This window comes from Zonotrichia leucophrys, chromosome 4 (assembly GCF_028769735.1).
Source record: "Zonotrichia leucophrys gambelii isolate GWCS_2022_RI chromosome 4, RI_Zleu_2.0, whole genome shotgun sequence".
Taxonomy (NCBI): domain Eukaryota; kingdom Metazoa; phylum Chordata; class Aves; order Passeriformes; family Passerellidae; genus Zonotrichia; species Zonotrichia leucophrys.
In genome coordinates this window covers 66,323,335-66,348,465 of record NC_088173.1, presented here as the reverse complement: position 1 = coordinate 66,348,465, position 25,131 = coordinate 66,323,335, and the positions used below count along the sequence as shown (strand labels likewise).

Genomic DNA, 25,131 nt, shown 5'->3' with positions numbered 1-25,131 from the left:
CCCTGAAATGGCCTCTGCTGTGTGTTATGCACTGTACTACCAGCATGAATAATCAGCAGTGCCTGGAATCACTGATTGTTTTGCATCAATCATCTAGGCTAGGGAACCATTTGTAGATACCATAGCAATAAGTCAGATATTTAAAAAAAAATAAAATTCCTAGCATCAGACAGGCTGTAATGACTTTAATCCATTTTCCTGCTTCATCAGCTTTCCCTCATCCGGTGCCCACGCTTCCTCGCTTCTCGCTCCAGTGGTTTTCCAGCTCTTTATTTGGTGGTTCAACTTGTGACTTCTAAGGCCATGCTCAGATGGGTTTGCAAGGTCGTTTCCCTCCCTTGCGAGTCAAGCAGCCGCTTACACGGGTCTACAACTAAAACAGATTTTTTGGGGGTTTTTTACACATTCTGCGGCACGTCGGGTCACAAAAATGACGATTCCCTAAAACAGCTGCGGAGAGGCCTGAAAGCCCCAACACACCAAAGCTCCTGGGAGTACACGGCACAATAAAAACAGCTCAAACGCTTGAACTTGAGGGGATCGACCTCGTTTTTCCACAGAGGGCGAGTGAAGGCACCGGCAGCGAAATGAGGGGGCGGACATGAGCAGGGGGCGGACATGAGGACCGGGCAGTGGGCGCAGGTCTCTTGACTGGGGGCTGTGTGTGGGTGTGTGGGAAAACCCCCCAAGCCCACCATTTATTGCGGAGGGGAGAAAGGCGAAGAAAGCGCTTATTTGTAACGCGGTCACCGCACAGAAGCCGCGGGGCGGAGCGGGGCGGGGGCCGCGGCCCTCCCGCATCCCCTCAGCGCGGGCGGCGCCCCCGCCCCTCGCGGCGCAGCGCTCGGCCCCCATTGGCTGCGCGCCGCCACGTGCCGCCCCCGCCGCGCGCCGGCTCCGCTACCTGCGGCGGGGCCGCGCCGTGCCCGCGCCTCCGAGCGCCGGGGCCGCCGAGCGCCGCCCGCACCGCCCGCGGCACCGCAGCGGGGACCGCGCCGGCCCAGGCCCATGCGGCGGCGCCGGGCCTGCGGGCTCGGGCCGGAGCAGTCGGCAGGATGTGCCCCACCGCCAGCGCCGGAGCTTCCAGGTCTCTCCCTCCCTCCCTTCCAGGCAGGGAGCAGCGGGGATGGGGAGGTGCGGGCTGCGAGTTCTGCAGGAGATGGGGGCGGTGGAAGGCGGGTTTGCCTTGGGCTGGAGGGAGAGGAGGATGTGTTAGCTGCGGCTGGCTTGAGCTGTTCCTCTGGAATGAAATTTACAGGCTTCTGCCTCTCTGCGGGTTCCGATGGGATTCTGTATTTCATGCTTGGAGTGATGTGAATGCAAACCAGATACGGCTTCTGCTGTTACTGCCAAAGCCTTTCTGTTGGCTTCAGCGCCTCTCACGAAAAAGAGTTTCCTTTCCCCCCCTGCTTTGTGCTGAGATTGCTTTTATATCTATTTTTTCTGTTTCAGTAAGTAAGATCAAGCTGTGAGGCTGCTGGAGGAGGGATGTTTATTTTGCAGCTCTCTTTAGTTAGGCAAATGATTAGGAAATGTTCTTTAAACTACTGAATGTAAACAGCTCTGCGGTGGAAAATGACTGGCCTTGTGTCATTCTGGAGAAAAGGGTAGATAAAGATGTATATTCATTATTTCCCTAAAGAAAACTCATTAAGATAAGTGCTCTTTTATGCTTCTGGAGTGGATACATCTTTTTAAACTGCAGCTTACAATGGGACTGTGCCGATTCAGTTTAGAGGGGTGTTTTCCACGCAGACTGTGCCATTCCATCTGTTATGCTGCAGTGAGGTTGCTGTCTCCCTTTTGGATCATGCAGCAGGAAACCTTGAGCTATCTCCCAGGCACTCTGCTAGCCAAACTCTGGGAATTTCTTTTAAGAGGTCAAAATGCAGCTGGAGAGTTAGGTCACAAAAGCATTTTGGTGCATTGTCTGCTTCCGTGGGGATGGTGAGAAATGAGCTCATCCCTCCTCTGGTTTTCTGCAACTTTTTGAGGTTTAGCATCCTTCCTTCCGCAGAGTTCCAGCAGATTGTCTTCCTACATCCTGCTCCTAACTGCCTGTCAGTCATTTGGCCAAAGTGTGGTAGCAGAAACTTCCTTTTTTCCGAGGAGAATGAGCTAAAAATGTTCAGTTTTGTTTGCTTTGCATACATCAGATGTGAAGCTTGCCAAGAGTGCTGCAGAGTTGGAGCATTTGGTGGGCACGTTGTTTGTTTAGATTAAAAGACTGTGGAAGACTTCAGTAGTTCCTGAGGTATAATAAAGGCTAAATATCTGAAAAAGACCCAGGCAATGATTCAAACTTGTCATGGTGTAATTCTCAAATTCCGTGTGAGTCTGAATGGAACTTGCTGTAACAGAACAGGTTAAAGCATCCCCAGCAGGCACTTCCAGTGCTTCAGAACCAACAGGACTTCAGGATTATGGAGGAGTCTTCCTGTCACAAGCAGCTCTCACTGATAATGCCATTCATAAATTATTAAAGCCTTCCTTAAAATATTTGTAGTCTGTTATTTTCCATTGCTCCTATGGCAAGGCTGATCCTTTGCTGCTCAGGAATCTTTTGCTGTAGTCCCTCTTTGTTTATGTCCACTTTTTCATGTGTGCTAGCATGATGCTTTTGTTTGAAAGGTTTTGTTTTGGCTTTGCTATTTGCATGTTTGGTGTATCTAGGGACAAACTCTCGGTTCTTGTTTTGCACAGCTGGACAAGCCAAGCTCTCTGTTCCCCTTGGGAGAGGCTCTTCCTTTACCCATCCCATCAGCACTCTGCAGCCTGTAAGGTTCTGAGGCCTTAGGTTCAGAACTTAAGCATTAAAATTGTTCACAGCAGTGTTTTTTACTGTATTGCAATTTTATTTTTTGCCTTTTCTTTATGGGAGGCTTTTGACATCTCCTCTCTAACTTCTGTAAGTGTGATTTTACTGTGATGTCTTGGAATGTTAGATGATAGTGTGGTAAAAATGCTGCTGTAATGTTGATGTTGTTTTATAATCATCAGTTTTTTTGGTGCTATTCTGCTACATAAGTCAGATGTAATATGAAATATCTTAAGTCTGCTGTTTCCTTAGCAAAGATTAATGCTATGCCCTGCCTTTTCAGACCATTTCTTTTAGGAAAGATTTTTCCCCTCAAACTTCCCATGTAAGGGGAAAGACCCAATTTGTTTTGGCTTCCTTGCAGGGGCTCAGAAATCTCTTCCACTTGTGCAAGATGAGGTGTCCTGGTGCACTGTGCTTCCTTCCTGGCTCTTGTGGCTCTCCCTGCAGGTGCTGAGGAGATTCCTCATGTGTGGGTCTGAGGAGGGTGAGAAAGGGGAGATGTGCAGATTTTGGGTAGGACAATGCTGTTAGGCTGCAGCTCATTCACTGTGTGTGTCTGTGGGCTCAGCACGTGCTGGGGGGTGGCTGACATCAGGCTCTGAGCATCCCAGGCAGGCAGGCCACTCTTTCTTGCACCAGGCTAAAAGCTTCCCTTGTAAGAAATAAACTGAAATTTTTAATAGCACACTGTTCACAACAGCAATACTTGAATTTACCCATTTCTTCCTGCTTGGCTGGGACACTGAATTTCTGTGGCTCATTTTGTGAATCAGAAAAATTCCATATTCAGATGCTGCTTCTGTCTGTCCCAAAGCATCAGCAGCCTGCTGAAGTGTTGAAGCACATCTTGGTGATGTTTCTTGTGTTTTTGTTTTATGGGTTTTTTTTTGCTGTTACTCATTTGAGAGCCCCTGAAGGAGGTTTCAGAGAAAAGCCTGCAGAGTTTGACTAGAGGGTGCTAAGATGTGAAATGAAGAGAATATCTCTATTTTGAACACTGAGCTGTCATTTAGAACCTCAGTAAGAGTTCTTTCCCTATAATATTATTTTAGCAGGACTGCTTTGATTATTTTGGACTGCTCAATGTCCAGAAAGCTTCCTGTGAATGGTGCTGAGAGGAAGGGATGGTTACACTCTGGGTATCTCAGAGTGGAACAGTTAAGTTACAGTATAGTTAAGCTGGCAATGGAACTGTATTTGAGCTGAAACAATTTCTTTTGATGTTCTACTGGATGACCCAAGGTTAACAGCAAATTGTAGCCTAACTATGTGTATCCTTCCTAAAGGAAAAGCGTGCTCAAGTAGACACAATTATGCAAGGTTGTTAATGACTTTATGAGTTGCTGGTTGATGTTGCAAAGAGGATGTAGGAGTGACCCATTAAACAATTAGAAGAAAACATGAGTGTCACAAGGCAAGGACAGAAAAATCAGCATGCCTCTAGGTCACTAATGTTGCTTTGTGATATTCCTGGCTCCAGAAAAAATAATTTTCACCTTTCATCCTGTTGGTGCCTTTGAGAGTTTCTGTCAACTGCTCTGAAATTCTCCTTGTTTCACTTTTTACCAACTATATCCACACAAAGAGGGTTCAGTAATAAGTTCTCATTTTCTGAGGAGACAGATCTTGACCAAATGAACTGCAGACCATACAGACAGCATTGTTTCAAGTTTTTATTGTCTGATAAAATGGCCTTTCTGGCTAAAGTTAATTTGTAAGATGTATGTTGTAGCTGCTTATAACCATTTTATAGGCCAAACTTTTTTCTTCTATCACAGATGTAGTCTTCAATTAACCAAATCAACTGACTCTGTTCATTAAACAGATGTCAAATGCTTTTTTCATTCAATAGTAACAGGCACTAAGCAGATAACATTCAAGGGAAGTTTCTCAAGTGTCTAAATATTAAAGTGCCAACTTTACTGTGGGATTTATATTGTGGTAGATGAAGAAATAATTGGTAGAAGTCTCTAATTTTTAAATTTAGCTTCCTGTTTTTCCTGTGGTGAGAAGATGTCAGTCCCTAATCTGCCACAGCTCCCTGGATGCTCTCATTATGTCTTGTGATAGGAAGTGGTAGGATGGTGATCAGGAAATTATCTGAAGATAAACATCCAAGAGTGAACATATTGCTACAAATCACAACTCAAGTCTCATGCTTTAGCCTGTTCCTAGTAAGTCTCCCTTGGATCATTAATATCACTGGAATTTTCCCTCACACTGGTGATTTTAAAGGATTTTCATCATGCACCATTGAACAAAAAATCCTTTAAGAAGGTATTTCAGCATTCATTGTGTCATAAAAGGAGATTTTCCAATCAAACACAGTTCCTTTGGGATAACTTGTCTGTTCTTCTTTCCCCACTTTTCCTGAGTATTTTGTCAATATGGGCAAATGGGGCCATCCAGGTGAAAGCTTTTTACTTCCCTTGTATAGATTTTAAATCCAATTTCAACATGTGGGCAGGTTGTTAGCTTTCCTGATCTCTTAAACCTGCGTTTAAAATTCAGCTGAAAAGTTTGGATTCATTTCTGCAGAAGTCATTGACAAGTTAAGGGGTGCACAAGTAACTCTGCTTATCTTCAGCATTTTTTACTTTCCAGTACCATTTCCCCACCTAATTGTTCTTGGGATGAGGCTTGATCCACTGTTGGTTTAAGAAGATTTGTCTGTCATGTTTTATATAAACAGATAGAGGTTATTTGAAGATTTCTTGTTTATAGTTTGTTGTTTCCAGTGATGATGGTTGAAAGCATGGGAAGGATCTGAAGGTGCCAAGCTTTGATAGTGAAACCTTGGGGGATTTGTGGGCTCCCATGCCACTGTAGGTAAGCTGGTAAGAAATAGTGTTTACTCCTCAGTTATTTTGTTCTTTCCAATATTAGAATTGATGATTAGCAGTTATATTCATTGACAAAAAATCCTGAATCAAATTTCCCTAAATCAAGACTGGTTTGCCAATTAAAGAGAATTGAACAGATTGTGGGATGGATGTAGGAAGGATTGGGAGAGTTTTATACTGATTTTGGAATCAGTTTTGTAATGATGGACTTAAAATAGAACAGAAGATGAAGAATTCTGTATTTTTCATATTTTTAGGTATTATCTGAGAAGCTCTGCTTAGTGACTGGCTTTGAAGCATAAACCAAAAACCTGTCACCTAATTAATCATTCCTTTCATTCCCTTTTTTAATGTCTCAGCCCTTACATTTTGGTTGCTGTGGATTTCAGTCGTGCAGAAGCAAACAAAATCAATCCTAACTGTGACTGTCACCACACTGGGTTTCATGTTTTGTCATAAATTAATAACCTTCTCTTAAAATACTTTATCATTTTTGAAAACCTTAATTAAAATGAATAAATTGTCTATTTGGTCAATAATGAGGATAGATTGAAATATGTAATCTTTTCATGGGCTCAACTCTTGCAAGTAGTCATAGACATTAATGTTGGAGTTGTCAGGTTTTTGCCATTTGTTTTCTCCAAATGTGTCCAAAACTGATGTGTAGTTAAAGTTTTCTTAGTTATTCTCTTCTAATTTCTTGCATACAGTTTTGTGGTATATCTGTGGGATTTTTTTTTTGTCTTGTTTAAAAGCCACAGAACAGGAAATTCATACAGAATTCATTACTAAACAATAACCACATCTCAATAAAAAGTGCCTTGCTCAAGTTTTTTGTGTAAAAACACCTTCTCTGCTTTAAAACTTTGTGTTTCTCTTTTGAAAAAAATGTTGCTTAAAACCTAGTAGCTTTTGTCTTATCCTTTACTGATTTTGGAAATGTGCTCAGGTAATTTACGTGTCTCTGATTGAGGGGAAGAGGCATGAGGTCAGCAAGTGGTTTTTGGGTATTTTTGCATTCATTTTCATTTCTGTTTCAATGCCTGCATCACCCCCACCATTCATGATTTGTAATTCCTTTACATAAGTGTGACTTTTGGGTTTCATTTTCTGAGGGCTTTCCCTGCAAGCTTCTTTGAAATGCTTGTAACAAAATGAAGGCTGCTCTGTGCAGCAGGACCTTGCTGGTGCCTGCCTTGTAAAGCTGAATTTTCCCACTGCTGCTGGGGCTGCTGTGAGAGGGGAAAAGTGGAAGCATCAGCTGTGTGGGGCTGTGGGTTTGGGTTTGATGGGGTGTGGTGAGGATGCAGGTGTGTGCATCCTGCTCCTGTCCCAGTGCCTGCTGAGGGACCTTGGCTTTGGGCAAATCCAGGTGCTGAAATGCATTTTCCAGGGTGTGGCAGTGCTTGTGTACAACCTGATACATGCTGCTTTTTAGCTTTTAGCATTAGCATGAAAAGACTTCCTGAAGCTTAAATGAGTTGCTTCTGAAATACTCCAAGTGTGGAAATGTTGTCTACATAAGAACAGCAATGAGGCAAAAGTAAATCATGGTGAAAAGAATAACACCACTAAAAGCTTTGGAGTATATTGTATTAATGGACAATTTAGCCTCAGTAGCAGCTTTGCATAGAGATGAACCAAATTTAAATCCCTTGATTCCTCACTAATTGCACCACGATGAGTAACTATAAAAGTGTCAATGCAAAATGTGGTGGTAGCACCACAACCCTGCTGAGCTGTGTTTTGTACACAAATCGAGCCATTTGCATTTATGGCTCTCAGAACAACTGCAGCAGGGCCCCTTTCTGAAAGAATGTAATGGTGTTTGTATGCAACAGCTCTCTGGTCCTCCTGGGATCTCTCTGCAAACTCGGAGACTTTAATTCAGGCCCTGTGGGAAAGGTGCACCTGAGGTGCTTGTTACTGCCCCCTTGCTCCTTTGGGCTGTCTTGCACCATTCCAGCAAATGAAAGGGCTCGCTGACTTGAGTAAGGGTGCAGGATCCAACCCTAGGTAATTAAAAAACAAAAAGCTGTATGTGTTTTACTTGTGTTGGTCTATATATATTGACTTGTTTGAGAAGGGAATCATCTGTCATGATCACGACTGACAGAAGTCAAACTGAAGTAAACTGTTGCAAAGGAAGTGAAAATGACATTATGTCACTTATATAAATAACAAAAAAAAATCATTATGCATACTAAGAGTTGGACTTGGAAAGGATGTGTTGTGATTAATTAAATTCTGTTTCATTGTTTCTTTTTGCACATCCAGGATGAGCGAATCAGGGAACAACTGGAATTTGTTTTGGTCAGAGACAGGAATAATTTTCTGATAGCACTTACTGCAGTCTTGTATTCTTGTTTTACTCCCTTCTGTGTTCATCACCCTCTACATCTTCAGTTCCTTCTCTTTCAGATCTCTTGCAGCCTGGTACCAAGTTTGACTGATTCTTTTATGCACAATCCATTCTGACCTAGGTTCCTATGGACTGTGATCAAGTTACCTCTTTCTGTTTACCTGAGAAAGAATTAATACCTGCATTGTTCTCTGGTGAAAATCAGTGAAGCTTGTTTCCTGCTTTTTCATTTTTAAAAAGGTCCCATTTCATGCAGTGTTTGTGGAGATCTGTGGGGCTGACAGAGGCAGTTGCTGCCCTGTTTTGTGCTGTAGTGGTTATGTCCCTGCTGGGAGCCCTCAGTGTGGGTGAGTGATCCCATCCCTTTCCCAAAGGGCTGAGTGCCTCTTTGTCACAGAGAAAAAATGTGGGCCTTTGTCGGGGCCGAGCCATTTGTCGGTGAGGGGAGACTCAGACACTCAATATGAGTGATAAGCAAATTCCGTTTATTGAAGAGAGCATCAGACACTTATACAGCAAGTAATAAGCTTATGAATATTCTGTAAGCTAAGCAATCTATTGGTTAAACTATACCATCAACTCTTCCTCATTCCTTAGGGGGGTTACATGTCTCTTTTCTCATGCCTCTTTCACTGTTTGTTATCCTACCACAGCTAGGCCCAAGGACACTGTTATCTTGCAGGTGCTGGACTTGGAATTAGCCATGGTTTTGTACTTTTCCATTTTCTAGCAGCTAAATTCCCAACACCTCTTGTCTGTGCTGCTGTGGGGCAGCCTCTGTCTGTGGAAGGGGACCAGGACACCAGCTGGTTCATCCCAGGTCCAGTTTATTAAAGAAAGCATCAAACACTTATACAGCACATAATAAACTTATGAATATTCTGTAAGCCAAGCAATCTGTTGGTTAAACTATACCATGGACTCTTCCTCATTCCTTAGGGGTTCCATCTCTCTTTTCTCATCTCTCTTTCACTGTTTGTTATCCTACCACAGCTAGGCCCAAGGACACTGTTATCTTGCAGGTGCCGGACTTGGAATTAGCCATGGTTTTGTACTTTTCCATTTTCTAGCAGCTAAATTCCCAACACCGCTTGTCTGTGCTGCTGTCCAGGTGCTGCAGGAATGGCAGGGGGTTCACAGGCGTCTCGGCTTGAGGGAACAGACCAGGATCTGACTCCACGTTTCAGAAGGTTTATTATTTTATGATCTATATTACATTAAAACTATTCTGAAAGAATAGAAGAAAGGTTCTTCTTCTTCTTCATCAGGTTAGTTGTTGGGCAGGATGAAACAAGAAAGCTTTTCATCTGACATTTGTAAATTTTCTTCTGCTCTCCATCTCTAAAGCTCTTCCTTGGTAAGCTTGTGCCTATTTAATAAGATTTCAGTGTTTTCCATTAATTTAAATAAGCTGTACTTTGTTTTTCTTTATGACCTGATGTTTATTCACATCAAATGGAAAAAAATATCTGATCCACTTGACTGCTGTTGTGCTAACAAGTCTCTCTGGCCAAAATTCAGGGTAGCAAAGATTAGAACTTACCTAAAACTGGGCTGATGATTAAAAGATTTCAAATATAAAGGCTTTTCTTAAAACAAATGGAAAACTCACCAGAATTTCTACTGACTGCTGTGTCTACCACATTCTTGATTCATGATTGCTTAGCAAAAAATATTGAGAATATAGAAACTATAAAGGAGATTGAAATGAAAGCAACTTTTGAGATCCTTTAGTTGTGACTAGTTGAATGTAATCTCCTCTGGAGGAAACAATTTTCTCTGCAAGCAAGCTTAAGATTCAAAACAAGCCTTGCAGCTTGGCAAATAAGGCCCAAAGAATAAGATTTAGGGTTTAACACGTAAACATAGTATAGTAATGTAGTAATTCTTATAAGTTGTGTAAAAATGCTATAAAATATGCATACTATAGTAAATTAATTATTGAAAATCTGCATATTCAACACTAAAGACGATTTATTGTGTTATAACAAGAGCTTCACTCTCTTTTTTGCTCTCTTTTTTTTGCTCTCTCTCTTTTTTGCTCTCTCTTTTTTTTGCTCTCTCTTTTTTTTGCTCTCTCTTTTTTTTGCTCTCTTTTTTTTTTTCTCTCTCTTTTTTTTGCTCTCTCTTTTTTTTGCTCTCTCTTTTTTTTGCTCTCTCTTTTTTTTGCTCTCTCTTTTTTTTGCTCTCTCTTTTTTTTGCTCTCTCTTTTTTTTGCTCTCTCTTTTTTTTGCTCTCTCTTTTTTTTGCTCTCTCTTTTTTTTGCTCTCTTTTTTTTTCTCTCTTTTTTTTTTTCTCTTTTTTTTTTTTTTCTCTTTTTTTTTTTCTTTCTTTTTTTTTGCTCTCTTTTTTTTTGCTCTCTCTTTTTTTTTGCTCTCTCTTTTTTTTTTGCTCTCTCTTTTTTTTTTGCTCTCTCTTTTTTTTTTGCTCTCTCTTTTTTTTTGCTCTCTCTTTTTTTTTTGCTCTCTCTTTTTTTTGCTCTCTCTTTTTTTTTTGCTCTCTCTTTTTTTTGCTCTCTCTTTTTTTTGCTCTCTCTTTTTTTTGCTCTCTCTTTTTTTTGCTCTCTCTTTTTTGCTCTCTGAATGATAACAAAGGTTTGTGGCTCGGCTCTCTGTCTGAACTAGCTGGGCTGTGATTGGCCATTAATTACAAACACCTAATATGGATTAATCAAAGATCTAGTTGTTGCATTCCACAGTAGCAGATAATCAATGTTTACATTTTGTTCTTGAGGCTTCTCAGGAGGAAAAATCCTAAGGAAAGGATTTCACATAAAAGATGGCTGTGACACATGAGAGCTGCTGAGTGGCAGGAAGGGTGTATGCTGTAAAGGTGATAGCCCCAGTCCTGCTGGGCTGGCACTGAACATTCAGGGTAGAGCAGTTCAGGCTGGTGATCCATAACTGACTCTGGGATATGGTCCTTGTAACACATTTTTTTACATCTGTACCCATGTGAGCTTGAACGATTTGCTGCTGTTATCTCAGAGCAGACTGATGTGGATGACTGGGGTGGTGCTGTCAGCACCCAGTTTTGCACCCAGTGCTGGTTTTATTCAGCAGTATAGATTCAGACAGTAAAGGTGAGGTGTTGCTCTGAGAAAATGAGGAGCTATTAAGGCTTCATAGGTTCCCTGTGACCTGCTCTTTGGTTCTGTGTCCTGACAGGCTGTGTGGTAGATGAGAGCTGGATTTGATTTCCAGCTTACCTGCTAGAATTCTGGGGGATGTAACTTACCCCTTAAGTTTCAGGTTACCCCTTTTCAAGATAACCATGTTGGTAATGACTTCAGATTTTATTCCAGATCTCAAAGGGGCTGGAACAAAGGCCAGCAAATAGGTGTGACAGCTCAAAGTCTATGCAATTAGTAAATTGTCAGGTGGGGAATTTGAGGTTCTTAGTGATGCCATAATAACCAAGTTACTTGTGTTTGAGGTAAGAGATCACGTTTCCTGCTGGCAAAAACCATTAGGGTTTTCCTGTGTTGCTGTGTTTGTGGGTTGTAATAGTTTGCATGTGACCTTGAAAGCATGACTTGACTGCTGCCTGCTCTTCAAAGAACTTCAGATGCTGTTGTTGATCTTTATCTGTCTGTGTCCCACCCTCTCACAGGGTTTTTTGGCATTTGACCTTCTGCTGTGATTATCAGTAATAATTTCTCTCCGTGCAGAGACTGACTTTGAATCATCTTCTGAATTAGAAACCCTTGACATTTCAGTGGTCTGGATTTGATATCTGGAGGGGGTACTTCTGTCTCCTCAGCTCCTTCATCCTGGTGTTTAAGAACATCAGTTGTTTGTCCAATCAAGCAGTTTTCAAGTGGCTGTACAGCCTGGTTCAAATGGGTCATGTCACCATAAGCAGTGAAAAGAGGTGGAAAGGAGAACAAGGGAAGATCATCCCTAGAGAAAAGCCTTCCCTTAGTCCTGCTCTTTTTTAGGAGTTCTTGTGACAGAGCTGTTGGCAGGAGAACAGAACAGGTTGCTGTAGTGTGTTCTTAAGTTTGTTAGTTTGCTCCCCCCATTTTCTGTATTACTTCCTGCTGCTACCCTGAATACGTACTAATCCGTAGTTTGATCAAAAGACTAATAACTAAAGCCACCTCAACGACTGTCAATCATGCCGCACTTCCTCTAGAAAAACATTTCGAGCTAAAAAACCTCTCCTCAGAAACCAGAAGAAATTCAGATGAAGAAAAATCCACAAAACTGCCTCAAAAACATAAGTGAGCTAGCGAACTCCAGCTCGAAAAAAGCAAAAATTAACAAGACAAGCCGCAGACACCTTCCTTTTGAGTTGCATAAACTGTCTAAAATTTTAATTTTATTTGATAAGAAACAGAGAACAGGTGAGCACCTTTGCAGTGGGGAGCAGAGAGGGTCAGGTACTGAGATCAAAGGAAGGAGCAGGGCTGAAACCCTCCCCTCTGGAGGAGCAGGCTGCCCCTTCCCGTGGCTGGCTGATCAAAGGGAGTGCTGCTTTGGGTGGGGAGGGCAGGAAAAACCCTTGCCTGTTCCTTCTCCCTGGGAAACCCAGCAGGCTCATACAGGTGGGCTCTTCATGGGCATTCCACCCTCACATCTTTGGTTACTGGCAGCAGCCTGGGAGAAGATGATGTGCCACCATGTGTTTTTCTTCCCAAAATGAATATTGGAGCGTGCTGATAGAAATTGTGGGAGCAGCAAGATTGCTTCTTATCAGCTAAGGATCAGTGCCCTGCCCTCCCTGCCTCTGTGAGGGAGCCCTGTGCTGTCCTGCTGGGCTGTCCATGCTCTGTGCAGGGAGCTGTGCTGGGCTTCCCTGGTGCTGGCAGCCTCCTGGTCCTGCAGTGTGCCTGCAAGAAATCCCCTCCTCACCCTCTCTGGTGCCTGCTGCTGGAGTTGCTGGCCATGTTGTTGGGGCTGCTGAAGAGGTCAGTGGTAGATTCAGAGCAGTGATGATGAGATGTTTGTTTGGCTTTGGGGAAGCTGGGGAGGTGATTTGAAACATGGGCTGCTCTTTTGAGGATGGCTTGTATGGGTTTTGTATGCTGAGAGCATCCTTGAAGCCTAGTGGGGGGCACAGCACAGGGATTTGATTTTGAGTCAGGGATCCTGAATACCCTGAGCATATTGTTTAGAGTGTTTGATGGTAACTGATGTAATTGGCAGTTGTGAAACATGCAAAGACCTGGCAACATTTTTAGAATCATGTTTTGGTGATGCAGCTGAAATGAGCAAGTTCTTGATCACAAGGAGCTCAGAAGCAATTCAGTATTCCTGGCACCATAACTAAGAATCACAGTCTTCTCTGGGAAACAAAGTTGTCACTCCATGGGTGTCCTGTGAACTTTTCTTCAATTCAGCAAAAGTTATGATGACTTTTTCTTTCTCTTTGACAGCAATGCTGAGTGACAGTAACTCTGGGAAGCTGAGAAGTGGTCATTCACCTCCTGTGCAATGGTGTAAGGGGGCTGCACATGAAGATGAGAAGACCAAGCTGGTTTCTAAAAGGTACTCGCAAGTAAGTGTCATTGTCACAGCTGCACAGAGGACAGCTGTTCTGCCCCCAGCCTGGGCAATTGCAAAATGGATGCAGAAATCAAGGCATGGGATTACCACAGGCTGTGAATGGAGGGTTGAGCACACAGCTTTCCTGAAAACACTCTGTGGAGCCCAGGATAACTCGTTGCAGTACCTGTCTTCCCAAGGCAAGGTGACATCCTAGGACTTCACTCACGAGTATTTCCAATCTTTTTTGTATGCAGATAAATAACAATGCTGAGACTTCTGTCCAGCCTGGTAACTGAGGGAATGGAAGGCCAGAGGATGTTGAGTGGGTATCCCTGGGAGGTGTTTTCATGTAGTTCTTTTGTTATGAAGGCTTCTGGAATGCTACATCAAAAACCTTACTCCTTTGTTTATAGCTTGACATCAAATTAAGGAGTGTGTGCACACATAGATCCAGAACCATATTTTATACCTAAAATGTTCACTACTGTGATGCCATTTGAATTTTTAGGTCTTAAAGCTAGAAAACCCAGAGACAAACTGTTACATACACAGGTGAATGTAACCTGAATGGTGCAACCCCAGCTGGGTCTGGGGATATTTGATAAACTTCTGGAGGAAAAGCAGCCTCATTTGTCAGCTGTGAATCTCCTGCTCTCTGCCTGTTGGCTGATCTCCAGGGGCTGCTGCCTAACATGCTAATGAAGCTCTTAGATCACCTATCAGTGGAAAATGTAATTTAATTAAGTGAGATATGAGAACAGTCCTGCTTTTCCAGTGGTCACCTTGTTTGCAGCCTGTACTGTACACTGAGTGCTGGAATTGCATCTGTTAGAGCATATAGTGAAAGCTTTTAAAAAAAATATTGGAAATTTGTATTAACTTTATCTGAAAGAGTTTCAAGAAGCATTGGGCACTTAATAACTTGTACAGCTTTAAAAGACATTTAAACAAATGTCCAGTCCTTAGGAAACAATAGGAAATGAAAATCAATAAAAAAGCTCAAACTACACACTTGAGCAAGAACCACAGCTTTAACCAAATAATGATGTAAATATTCTACAGATGGGTTTAAACATGAAATGAGCTAAGTGACTTTTTGGCTATCAGCAGTGGCATTCTTTAGGAATGAGAAATTAGATTAAAAATATGAACAGTCTGTGTTCTTCAATTTTAAAGTTGGTTGGACTTTTTCTGCTGCATGTTTTGGGGCTGTGAGTAACTAAGGCTTTTCAGCCTGAGCACCTGAGTTCTGCATTCTGGCCTGCCACTGACTTGAAAGTTTTGTTTCAGTGGTGGCCATTGGCCCAAAATCATCCAATTTGAAGTTCCAGCCTTTTTCTCAGCTTGCATGGAAATATGTTTTCTAAGATATGACCTCTAAAGAAAAACAAATCACTGTTGGTTTCTTTATGTGAGGAGAATTGTTTGACTCATCAGAGATGCATTTAAAATATATGAGGCAGGCATTTTCCTTATCTAGGCATCTATATGTGTCCATACTTTTGTGCAGATAACTTTGAAGAGTTATACAAGACTTGAAGTAAACAGAGCAAAGGGGTTTTTAAAATTAAAATGCTCACATAAATATACTCACATAAAAATAAAATGCTCACATAAAATACATAAAGTTCAACTGTCTTAAATTTGCTTAAAAATATTGATTTAATAGTTGATTGAACATCAGAAAAAATATTTTTTGTTTTTCTCTCCTACCTCCCACTGTCCTGCTTTTTAGAATTCTTGCACTGTTTGTGGTTGGAGGGTGCTTCCTTTATATTCTCAAATTGCATCTTGACCCTGAGGAATGTGACAGAACAAAAATGCCATATGTGGACCTTGATCGTGTAAAGGTTGGTATTTGTTGGCTTTTTTTTTCCATTTCACTTAAAAAATGTTATTAATTGACAATACAAGACTTACAGGGCTCCACAACAAAGAACTAAAATGCTGGAATTATGTGTTGAGCAGAAGGATATTTTGCTTCAACTCATGCTGTAAACATTGGTTTTTGTTCTTGTAAAATGACAGCAGAAGCACATAGAGGAACTGAGTTTTTGGGGGTAAAATTAGAGAAGTGTGACTTTAAAATTTGGACATGTCATCATCCCATTTTGTCAGTGCAGATGACACTGGGGATCAGAACATTGATGCAAATGAAAAGTCACATATTAAAACCACCCCAAAGTAATATATTAAACCAAAGGGCTTTTTATTTTTTTACCTAAGCCAGTTTCCCAGTCTGCTTTGCCTTGTAGTTGCTCAGATGTTTTTGGAATCACAGGGCAAATGTCCAAGAGGGTACAGCTATTATTTCATTTATTCATTCGAGGTAGCAGCTGCTTTCTTTAGCTTTTAAAGAGGTGTGACAGACACCATTGAAGCCTTTGCTACTTATCCTATTTGCACTTTACAACAGAACTTACCTGCCCTAGGGCTGTTACATTTCTGTCTTTGAATGTCTCAATGCTAACAGGCAATTCCAGCAGAAACCCTGGGTTAATACAGCCTAATCTTAGCATTTCTGCACCTGCATCCTCCCCCACCTGCCATCATCCCCAGTGCTTATCTTTCCCCTTCTGAACCTCTTTGCCTTCCCTTTTTTCTCATTTGACTTATTTACTTTTTCAATAAAATTTCTGATTCTGAAGAACAAGCACATTAAACCAAGCAAACCTGAAGGCTTCATGGACTGTATTTATTGCTATCTCAAAAAGTACATTGGGAAGTTGTTCAGTCATGCTTTGCCCAGAGTGGTGTTCATGCAGAAACCTTCATAATGGTGGTAGGGGAAGTTCTGTAGGTTAATCTGGGTTAGAAAAAAAACCCCAAAAAACCAGCAGCAGAACTTCCCTGCCTGCTCCTTCAGATACACACTATTGTTCCTTAACAGTAGAGGAGGACTAAATTAGCAGTACATTTGAATCTTGTATCTTTGATTCCTGTGTTTGCTCATGTTTTTTTTTTTAATTACACTGGAGGAACCTTTGCTTTTCTCTTTTTACATCAGACACCAGCTTGCCACTACAGATTCCTAAAAATGTGCACTAATAATGTTTTGTTTTTAATATGAGATGGATCAATGTGTAGTTCTGTCACTTTAATCTTTTTATGCAATATGGAACTGTAGTCTCTTATTTTGGTGACCAGTCTTTGAGAGAAGGCCCATAACACCCCCACCTAGCATTCCTTTTAGCTGTTAGCACTTTAGCAATATTTATGGGAGAAGTGTTGCTTCATTCTGATGAGTAACAAGTCCAGCTGCTGTTGCACAGAACTTTTACCCAGTGGATGTGTCTCTGGTGGAATCTCAGAGCAGAGTGGAATTCCTCTTGCTGCTAAATTAGACAGCTAGAAATATGTCTAGGTTTTTTTATTTGGTGTTGCAAATGGTGGTACAAACAGCTCATTCTCACTTAGCACTTCTACTCCCTAATATATTCTTCAGAAAACCTCACATCTGGATTTAAGTGATGGAGTGGAGAGGAATTCCTCTGCAGGTTTTCACCGTGCACTGGCTCATATCTACCTCTGAGTAAATGCTTCAAATCTGTTGTACTTCCACACTGAACTTTGTGTGTTTGCTAAACTGCTGGTGGTTAGCTGGTGGCCCACAGTTTGATGACTTTGTGCCTGCCTGCAGCTGGCTTTTGGCTGAATCCTGTGTGTTTTGTTTCAGAGGGCACAGCAGTTTGCCAGCGCTGTGCTGCAGGAGCAGTGCCGACCTTCTTATGCCAGGAAAGAGATGAAGAAGTTGTTTGCAGAGAAATACAGCATGGACATATCTCCCTTTGCAAGGAAAAATATGAATGAAGATGAAGCTTTATTTAAATATGAACCTCCATTTGGATTTCACAAGTTCTCTGATAAACTTCAAGGTCTCCTTGAGCTCTTACCTGAGCATGATTTACCAGAAGATTTGAAGTCAAAGCACTGCAAGCGCTGTGTTGTTGTTGGCAGTGGTGGAATTCTCCATGGATCAGAGCTGGGTCACTTATTGAATCAGTTTGATATTGTTATCAGGTATGTCTTTTCCATTTAAGGACTCCAACTACTTCTTCATTACTTTATGAGCCAGCATTGTCTTTTAAGGGGAAAATATCTCCAACACTGATGCAACTTATAACACTGTTTCTGAAAGTGCTTTTGAGAAATTTGCTTAGGACTTGGTGGAATTTGAAGCCTTAGGAGCAAAATAAAATGTCATGTTTACAGGAAAGGAATTCAGTGTAATTATTTGTGGACTTCAGGTACAAAAATCACATGGGCAGAAACTAGACAGAAACTAGTGACAAGTAGACAGTACTGGGTTTATCCCTTCACATTTGAAAGCTTTCAAATCTTAAACTTCAGGACTTAAGGACTCACCTCTGCTTTTTTCCCCATGGCTAGTTTGGGTACTTATTTGAAAGATTTTTTTATGACAGCTCTTTCAAACACTATACACATTAATTGGTGTTTCAGTACACAGTTTGCTTACACACTTTATAGCACACTTATCTTCCCTTATCTTTATGAGGTCAGTGACTGTTTTCTTTGATTGCCACAATCTCTGATATCTGAATTACATGCTCTGTATTTGTGCCTTCTGAACGTTACAATTTGAACCACCTTGTTTTGAATCATGTAAAGTCACAAATAAAATTAATACCAGCATTTCCTCAACTTGTTTTGTAAACTGAGGCTTGCTCATCTTAGTAAGGAAATATTCATTGAATCAATAGCCCTTATTCAAAGGTAAACAAACCTTATTAGCACGTGGAAGGGCAGAGAACTTGCATTAGGTGTCCTCTGAAATTAGGGATGGCAGGATGAAGGTGATTTTTCTGTTGATGCAGAAAAGTCTGCAGGACTTGAGCTATTCTGCAGAACTCACGGAGAGTGATGATTCCATTCTTGTCAGCTGTGTGCCAGCATTTAAATTTTTTGGTGAAGTGGAAATGATATAAACCCACAGGATGCATTGCATTGGAGGGATAATTTGAATGATTTTTTGTGTGGAATACTCGTGAGTGTGTGTGTATGTATAAATATATATGTGTGAAAAGTTATCACACAGGCAACTGTGTGTGTTTTCTTCCTCTTCCACTTTTAAGCCTCTTTGAGTTGACACAAAGCAAGAGATAGGAAGTTCTGCAATGCTGCCTTAAGTCACTTTACTCTTCAAGCTTTTCTTTCCCAAGTTCTGCATTTGTGCCATTTAATCTAGAAATAGAATTGGCTTCTTCCCAAAGATAAATGGGCTGCAAGAGTGCATGAGGCAAGAACGTGAGGGCTGTGAGAAAACACCATAGTCTGTTCTGTTAAAAATCTGTGGGCCAAATAACAAATATTTGCTTAGTGTTTGATACTCTAATGAGATTGTAACCTGTTTATGTAATACCCTGCATGGTGGGTTTGTTTTCCCCAGGTTAAATGATGCACCAGTTCAAGGCTACACGGATCATGTTGGTAACAAAACAACCATACGGATGACGTACCCCGAAGGAGCCCCCCTTTCTGAGCATGAGTATCCTCCTGCAAGCTTGTTTGTGGCTGTCCTCTTTAAAGGAGTTGATTTCAGCTGGCTTCAAGCCATGGTAAAAAATGAAACCTTGGTATGTAATGTGACAGTCTCACGTACCTGTATTTCTGTTTTTGTTTTCTAAAGCTTAAAGAAGCTGATTGATCTGTTACTTCCTGGCTTATCGTGCTGAGGATCTTTTGTATAACCTTGTGGGTTTTTTTAGCTCTGTCTCCTAGTTACAGTTGGACCAGCATTTGTGTTGAAGCCCCATGCTGACAGTAACACTTTTTTTTTGTTGTGGAGATATTGGTGGTTTGCACCAGGCTACGTGACAGACTGAGCATTTGCTGAAGTGGAATTCATTTCACATTTGGTTTAAGTGACTTGACCAAGTCTGCAGAGCCCAGAATAGAAATGAGATTTCTGAATGCTAGTCCATTTTTTTAGCTGCTAAAGTCTGTACTGCTGCAATGGGCATACATGGAATTAATGTGTGATTGAACATTTGTTATGAGGTTCCTTATTTTTTACTAAACATTTATAGAAGTGCTGAGATTTTTAAGGAACTGATGGAAAGGGTTGATGTTTCCAAATTATTGTGAACTGGTGGCTTCCACCTCTTTTAATCTGCAGGCAGATAATTTCAACAAGTAAAAATTACTGAGAGAGATTTAGAAGGCAGCCTGTCAAGTCATTTAACAGTTTGATCTCTGCTAGTTTAGGTACTCCAAATTCCTTTCTCAATTCTGTGATTTTTACAATATGAGAAGGTGTGTTTAATCTTGACCATGGCTGTCTACTGCTACATTGGAGAGTCAGGAAGATGCTTAAGGAACTGGAGCATCTCTCCCATGAGGAAAGACTGATAGAGCAGGGAGAAGAAAAGGCTTGGAGGGGATCTTATTAATGTCCATAAATAAATATCTGAGGGGAGGGTGCAGAGGGGATGGAGCCAGGCTCTTTTTGGTGGTGCCCATTGATAAGACAAGAGGGAATTTGTCAGGTTGAATATCCATGGGCATCTTTCTTAAAATCATCTAGACATGATCTTGAGCATCTGGCTTGAGGTGTCTGCTGGGGCCAGGGGAGTTGGGCCCTGTGATCTCCAGAGGCTCTGTCTGACTTCATGGCTCTGTGATTCTGTGAGCTGCAGCCCTACTTCCTTCAAATGCTCAGCTGTCAGTTGGCTCAGCTCTCTGTGCAGGCACTGCCACTGAAGTAAACTGATCCAGAGCATGGTTGGGAGAACAGGAGCACTGCAACCTGTATTTGATCAGTTCAAGCTGTTGTTCCTTAAAGCATATTTTAAAAAAAATAGGTCTATGTTGGAGCTGGATCAGTTTAATTTTTTAATTAAATAAATTTGCTTAATGTTGCCCATTTCATGGAAAGACTTGCAGAATTAGTGTGATGTGGTATTTCTTCTTCCATTAGCAGGCAACTGACTGACTGCAGTGGCTTGAGATCAGTCTGGGTTTCTGAGTCTGTGTAAACCCTCTTCTGAAGGGTTGCATTTATCACTAGGTGGATGCTGTCAAGCAACAGCCCTTCACTTCAGAGCCTGAGCACAATTGGTTTCAATCTGCTTGCTTCAGAATGCCTGGTTAATGTTTGTGGGAAGCTGTGCTGGGACAGGCTGCAGTATTTAAAGAAATGAAGAACCCATGGGTGCTGGTGAATATGCTGACTGATAAACACAAGTGCAGTCAGATATTCAGAATAAACAACTATTCCCTTTGCTGTCCTCTCTGCAATTCCTGTTGCTTTCAAGGTTTTTCCTCTTTTGGGTCACTCACTTGATCTGTACAATGATATTTCCAAACCACCTTAGCTGTAAACTGCTAAATTTTTCAGGGTTACTGGTGAATTCTGTAACTTCTATGCTGTGTTTGTTTCAGTTTCCCTCTGAACTAGATTTTTTATTTCTCTTAGCCTCTGTGGATGCGGCTCTTCTTTTGGAGGGAGGTTGCTGAGAAAATTCCTTTCACATCAAAGCAGTTTAGGATTCTGAATCCAGTCATTATCAAAGAGACAGCTTTGGACATTTTGCAGTTCCCTGAGCCTCGATCAAAGTTCTGGGGTTGGGATAAGGTAAGAAGTTTCCTTTGAACAAAAAGAGGCAGTAAAATGCCAAGTAAATAAAAATAAGAAACTGAAAAAAGTTTTGGGCTTTTTACTTTCTCTGTGCAGTTTCTATGCAGAGCTGGTTTCAGGTAATAAGGAAATTATTGTGCTTTCAAAAGACTCTTGTATTTTCTTGTGCAAAATCAAGGTCAGATTTCAGCTCACCTTTTTAGATGAGATATTTTGCCTGTATACTGATGTGAAATGGCATTCAGATGCAGTGAGACATGAACTCATTCCAGTATTTAAAAACATGCATTTGATGTATGTTAAGGCTGTTGAAAGCAGCCCTGTTGAGCTAAAGCAGCCGCCAGCTGTAGCCAGATGTTTCCAGCTGCAGGGAGAGCAGAGGGAGCCTGGACCCAGGGCAGTGTGGAGCAGCCTCCAGCTGCTGGGGTGCTGTGTGTGCCACAGAATGCTCAGCAGCAGCTGATGGGCATTTCCCCCTCCATGTCCTTGCTCCAGCAGTGGCACAGAGTGATGAATTGCCTGGTTTAATTATACACTGCATTTCTGGTACTTTAATTGCACGTTTGAGGAATTGAATGTCACTAGTTCTCTTGAACTACAAAAACACTAACCACCATCTCTTTACCAAAATGTGAAAGCACTTAAGATTATTGCACAAATATTTGAAGGATCTTCTCATGTTTCTTTATCATAATAACATATACCAAGCTGAGTATCTTAATGGTGTTGTAGTATATTTGTCTCTTTCACAGGTTGTTCAGTGAAAAGAATTTGTGAAGAATACTGTTAGAGAGCCTGTTGTTGCTCAAGACTTAGGTAATTGTACATTAAGAAATGTCAAGTTTAGCTCTCTGTTAGGGGTTGTTTGACTGTTTGAAGTGAAGGATCACTTGCAGTTTAACTACACAGTGATAGGGCATCTTGCCTTCACAGCAAAAAAAAATAATGTTGAAAGATACTTAAATTGTATTGGTATTTTGCCCTGGAGTTTTTAGTTTTACTTGATCATTGAATTGATTTTTAATTGTAGTTATAATTGATCTCAGTTTTAAATGAGGAGAGGGAATAGACAAAGTCATTAAGTTGTGTAAAGTGTTTATAAACCTGGTAAAGGACAACATGTTTGAACTGAGCAAATTTCACTTTTCTCCTTTTTTAGAATGTACCTACAATTGGGGTCACAGCAGTTGTTCTGGCCACACATCTGTGTGATGAAGTGAGCCTGGCAGGATTTGGATATGACCTGGACCAGCCCAGCACACCTTTGCACTATTACAACAGCCTCTGCATGGCTGCCATGAAGGAACAAACCATGCACAACGTGACGAGTGAAACAAAATTCCTGCGAAAACTGATCAAAGAACAAGTTGTCAGAGACCTCACTGGAGGGATACACTGTCAGTTCTGCAGCAAAGACAGCTCGTGACCAACCTGCAGCATGGACAGGATTTGTTCCACTTCCAGAGGTTCAGCTGGATCATCCCTTTCCCTCTCTTTAGTTCTTTAAAGTGTGCATGAAATGGACATGGGATCCCTGCTGCCTTTTTTAATGTCCCATTCAAGCTGTCAGGTTCTAAATTCATTTCCCTGTGAGACTTTACTTTGCACATTTCTGTGAATAGCTGTGTAAATATCTCATCAATTCAACTTGGAGTTGAAAGACATCCATTTAAAGTATTTAATATTTTAAGTTGTCTGAATAAAATCAGGTTTTTGTTTTCAAATGTATATGGAACACACGTGGCTGGCCTGAATTGTCGAACAGAATGTGCAAGATTATTTTCTCCTGATCTGCTGTCTTTGTTGATCCAGTTCCTGGTACACTGACTCCTTTTCATGCATGCCATGAAAAGAAAGGCATATGCTTCTCAAGTCTTGCATGTCCTGAACTTGAGCATTGCATTTACTCCTCAAATATTTATATTCTTTTGCTCATACATTTTTTGGGGGGTGAAGAACAAATGTAGGAGTGAAGGAAAAGGAATTGTTGTGGCAACAACTGAGTAGTAAGTACTTTGATATTGATACATGATTGATATTAAAACCATTGATATATGAATGTTTTGGGTTAAAATCCTGCTTTGTGAAGCACATTAAGGCACTCTAGAAGAGGATTTAGCCAGGAGGAGGCTTTTACCCAATCCAGGTCATTGGTCATTTCCATTCCTGAAGACCTGCTTAAATGTTTCTCACTGGATGATTTCCAGTAGAGTTCAGTTACCCTGATTAAAGAACTGGCACTAATACAAAATCTGCCACTTTTTAAAAATTTATATTTTGAGTGATTGAGAACTGCTGGTTCTGTGAAACACTCGTTTGTATCAATCATTTAGCAAAAATCTGTGACTAGGTTACAATTTCCACTGGTTAATTTTATGATCCTTAAGTAATTAATTATAGCTATTGTCACCTTAATAGTTTGCAATGCTGATAACCCTTGTGAAGTCCAGTTTTGTCTATTTAATTGGAGAGGTAGAGTTGGTTTTCCCCAAGTCAGTAATTGGGTGAGTGTATAAGTTAAGAAGAAAATCACTTTAAGAAAGTAGCATAATCTAGTAACAAGGTAGATAACTGCTGAAAACAACAAATTTAAAAAACAAGAAGAGAAAGGAAAGCTATAGATGTGTGTTCTTGGGGGTGGAAATCAGTGCACTGCAAAGGCACTGGGCTGTGCAGATGTGTAATTCAGTTTTTATGTTTATATTTTTGTTATGAGTAGAGTATCAGGTGTGACTGTTTGCACTGAGGAGTTGTGTTACTCAATCTACACTATGAGCAAAAAGCTTCCTTTGGCAGTGGAAGCTTGTCAGCAATTCAATCAAGGGTTGGCCTAGGAACATTGTTCTTATCATGGACTCTTCACCTGGTGAATGTTCCCACTTTTCTTTGTTATGGACATAGAGATGAATGAAGCTGGAGTTGCACATATTAAAAATACTCATGTGGAAATGCAAGATTAGGGTGGTTGTGTTTTGGGTTTTTATTCTGTGGAGAGCAGATGTAATGAATGATGATGTTGGCAGGCAGGAGCAGCAGACTGATGCTCAGTGTTGTACTGAGAGGCAATGAAAGGACATCAGATCATGAACCACAGCTGAATAAAGTGTGGACCTCATCTTTCCCAAGTCCCACATGTCTACAGGTCCTTTAAAGTCAATTGTGGAGGCTGAACAAATTTGAAAATCAGGAATTCTTGTTTCTGGCACTATGTTCATAGCAATAATATTAATCTAGTCTTCTCTTCCATGAAAAGCGTTAATTTTTGTATTAGCAATAAATTTCTAGTCTGTTTTTTCTTTTTTGTAAGTATATTATATTATTTAATTTAAAAATATTTCATGTGTGAAGAGTTTTATACAGATAGTCCTTTAGTTAATATATTAAAATGTGGAAACTATTTTCTCCTGGTATTTAAACTGGAAGCAGAATACATTAATTTCATTTAGTATTAATGAAATTTTGGAAGATTTCAGAATGTGTGTATTGGGAGGATGTCTTGAATGCACCAGAAGTCTGTATATCTGAGCACATGGTCCCTCACCACTTCATTTTGTTCAGCAACTTAAAAATAATCAGTTGATTAATGTAAATGCCGATAGCTTTTTGGAGATGCTGTATTTACTGTAAAATTTGCAAATTGTGTGGATGTAGGATTAGATTTCCTACCTGTTTTATGGCTTGTGATAAAACCTTGTTCTCCATGGTAGTCTGTGCAGACTTGACACTCCATGAAATGGCAGCAAAAAGCAATAAACTGATGAAACCACTTTCTATTTATGTATTTGTCACTCCGTTTGCCATTTGTTCTCCCTCCTCTTTTAAGGAAATTTCATGTCTTGCTGATCCAGTTGAAAGTCTTGATGCAATCCCACATACCCCAAAACAGGGGAGATGGTAGCTGGGAACTTTTTCTCTGTTTGTTTATGCCTTTTTAATGCCTGTCAGTGGAATTATCTGTCTGGTGCTTGGAAAAGAGAAACCCTCTCAACACTGACCAAATTGTGGGCTTGCAAGAT

General features: G+C 40.9%; 1 protein-coding gene across 3 annotated transcripts; it reads left to right on the top strand.

Annotated features, from left to right (window-relative positions):
• The first annotated feature begins 921 nt into the window (after positions 1 to 921).
• ST3GAL5 (ST3 beta-galactoside alpha-2,3-sialyltransferase 5) lies at positions 922 to 24,892 on the top strand. Of its 3 annotated transcripts, none has more exons than XM_064711973.1 (7): positions 922 to 1,087; positions 13,407 to 13,518; positions 15,254 to 15,368; positions 17,195 to 17,538; positions 18,926 to 19,112; positions 20,954 to 21,112; positions 22,275 to 24,892. In XM_064711973.1, the coding sequence occupies exons 1-7, from the start codon at positions 1,009 to 1,011 to the stop codon at positions 22,539 to 22,541; spliced, it is 1,263 nt and encodes a 420-aa protein (XP_064568043.1). In that variant the 5' UTR covers positions 922 to 1,008; the 3' UTR covers positions 22,542 to 24,892. The 3 variants fall into 3 exon arrangements, with proteins under 3 accessions (XP_064568043.1, XP_064568044.1, XP_064568045.1); XM_064711974.1 differs by having other exon boundaries at positions 922 to 1,134; XM_064711975.1 differs by having other exon boundaries at positions 931 to 1,087; positions 13,407 to 13,528.
• The last annotated feature ends 239 nt before the right edge of the window (positions 24,893 to 25,131 follow it).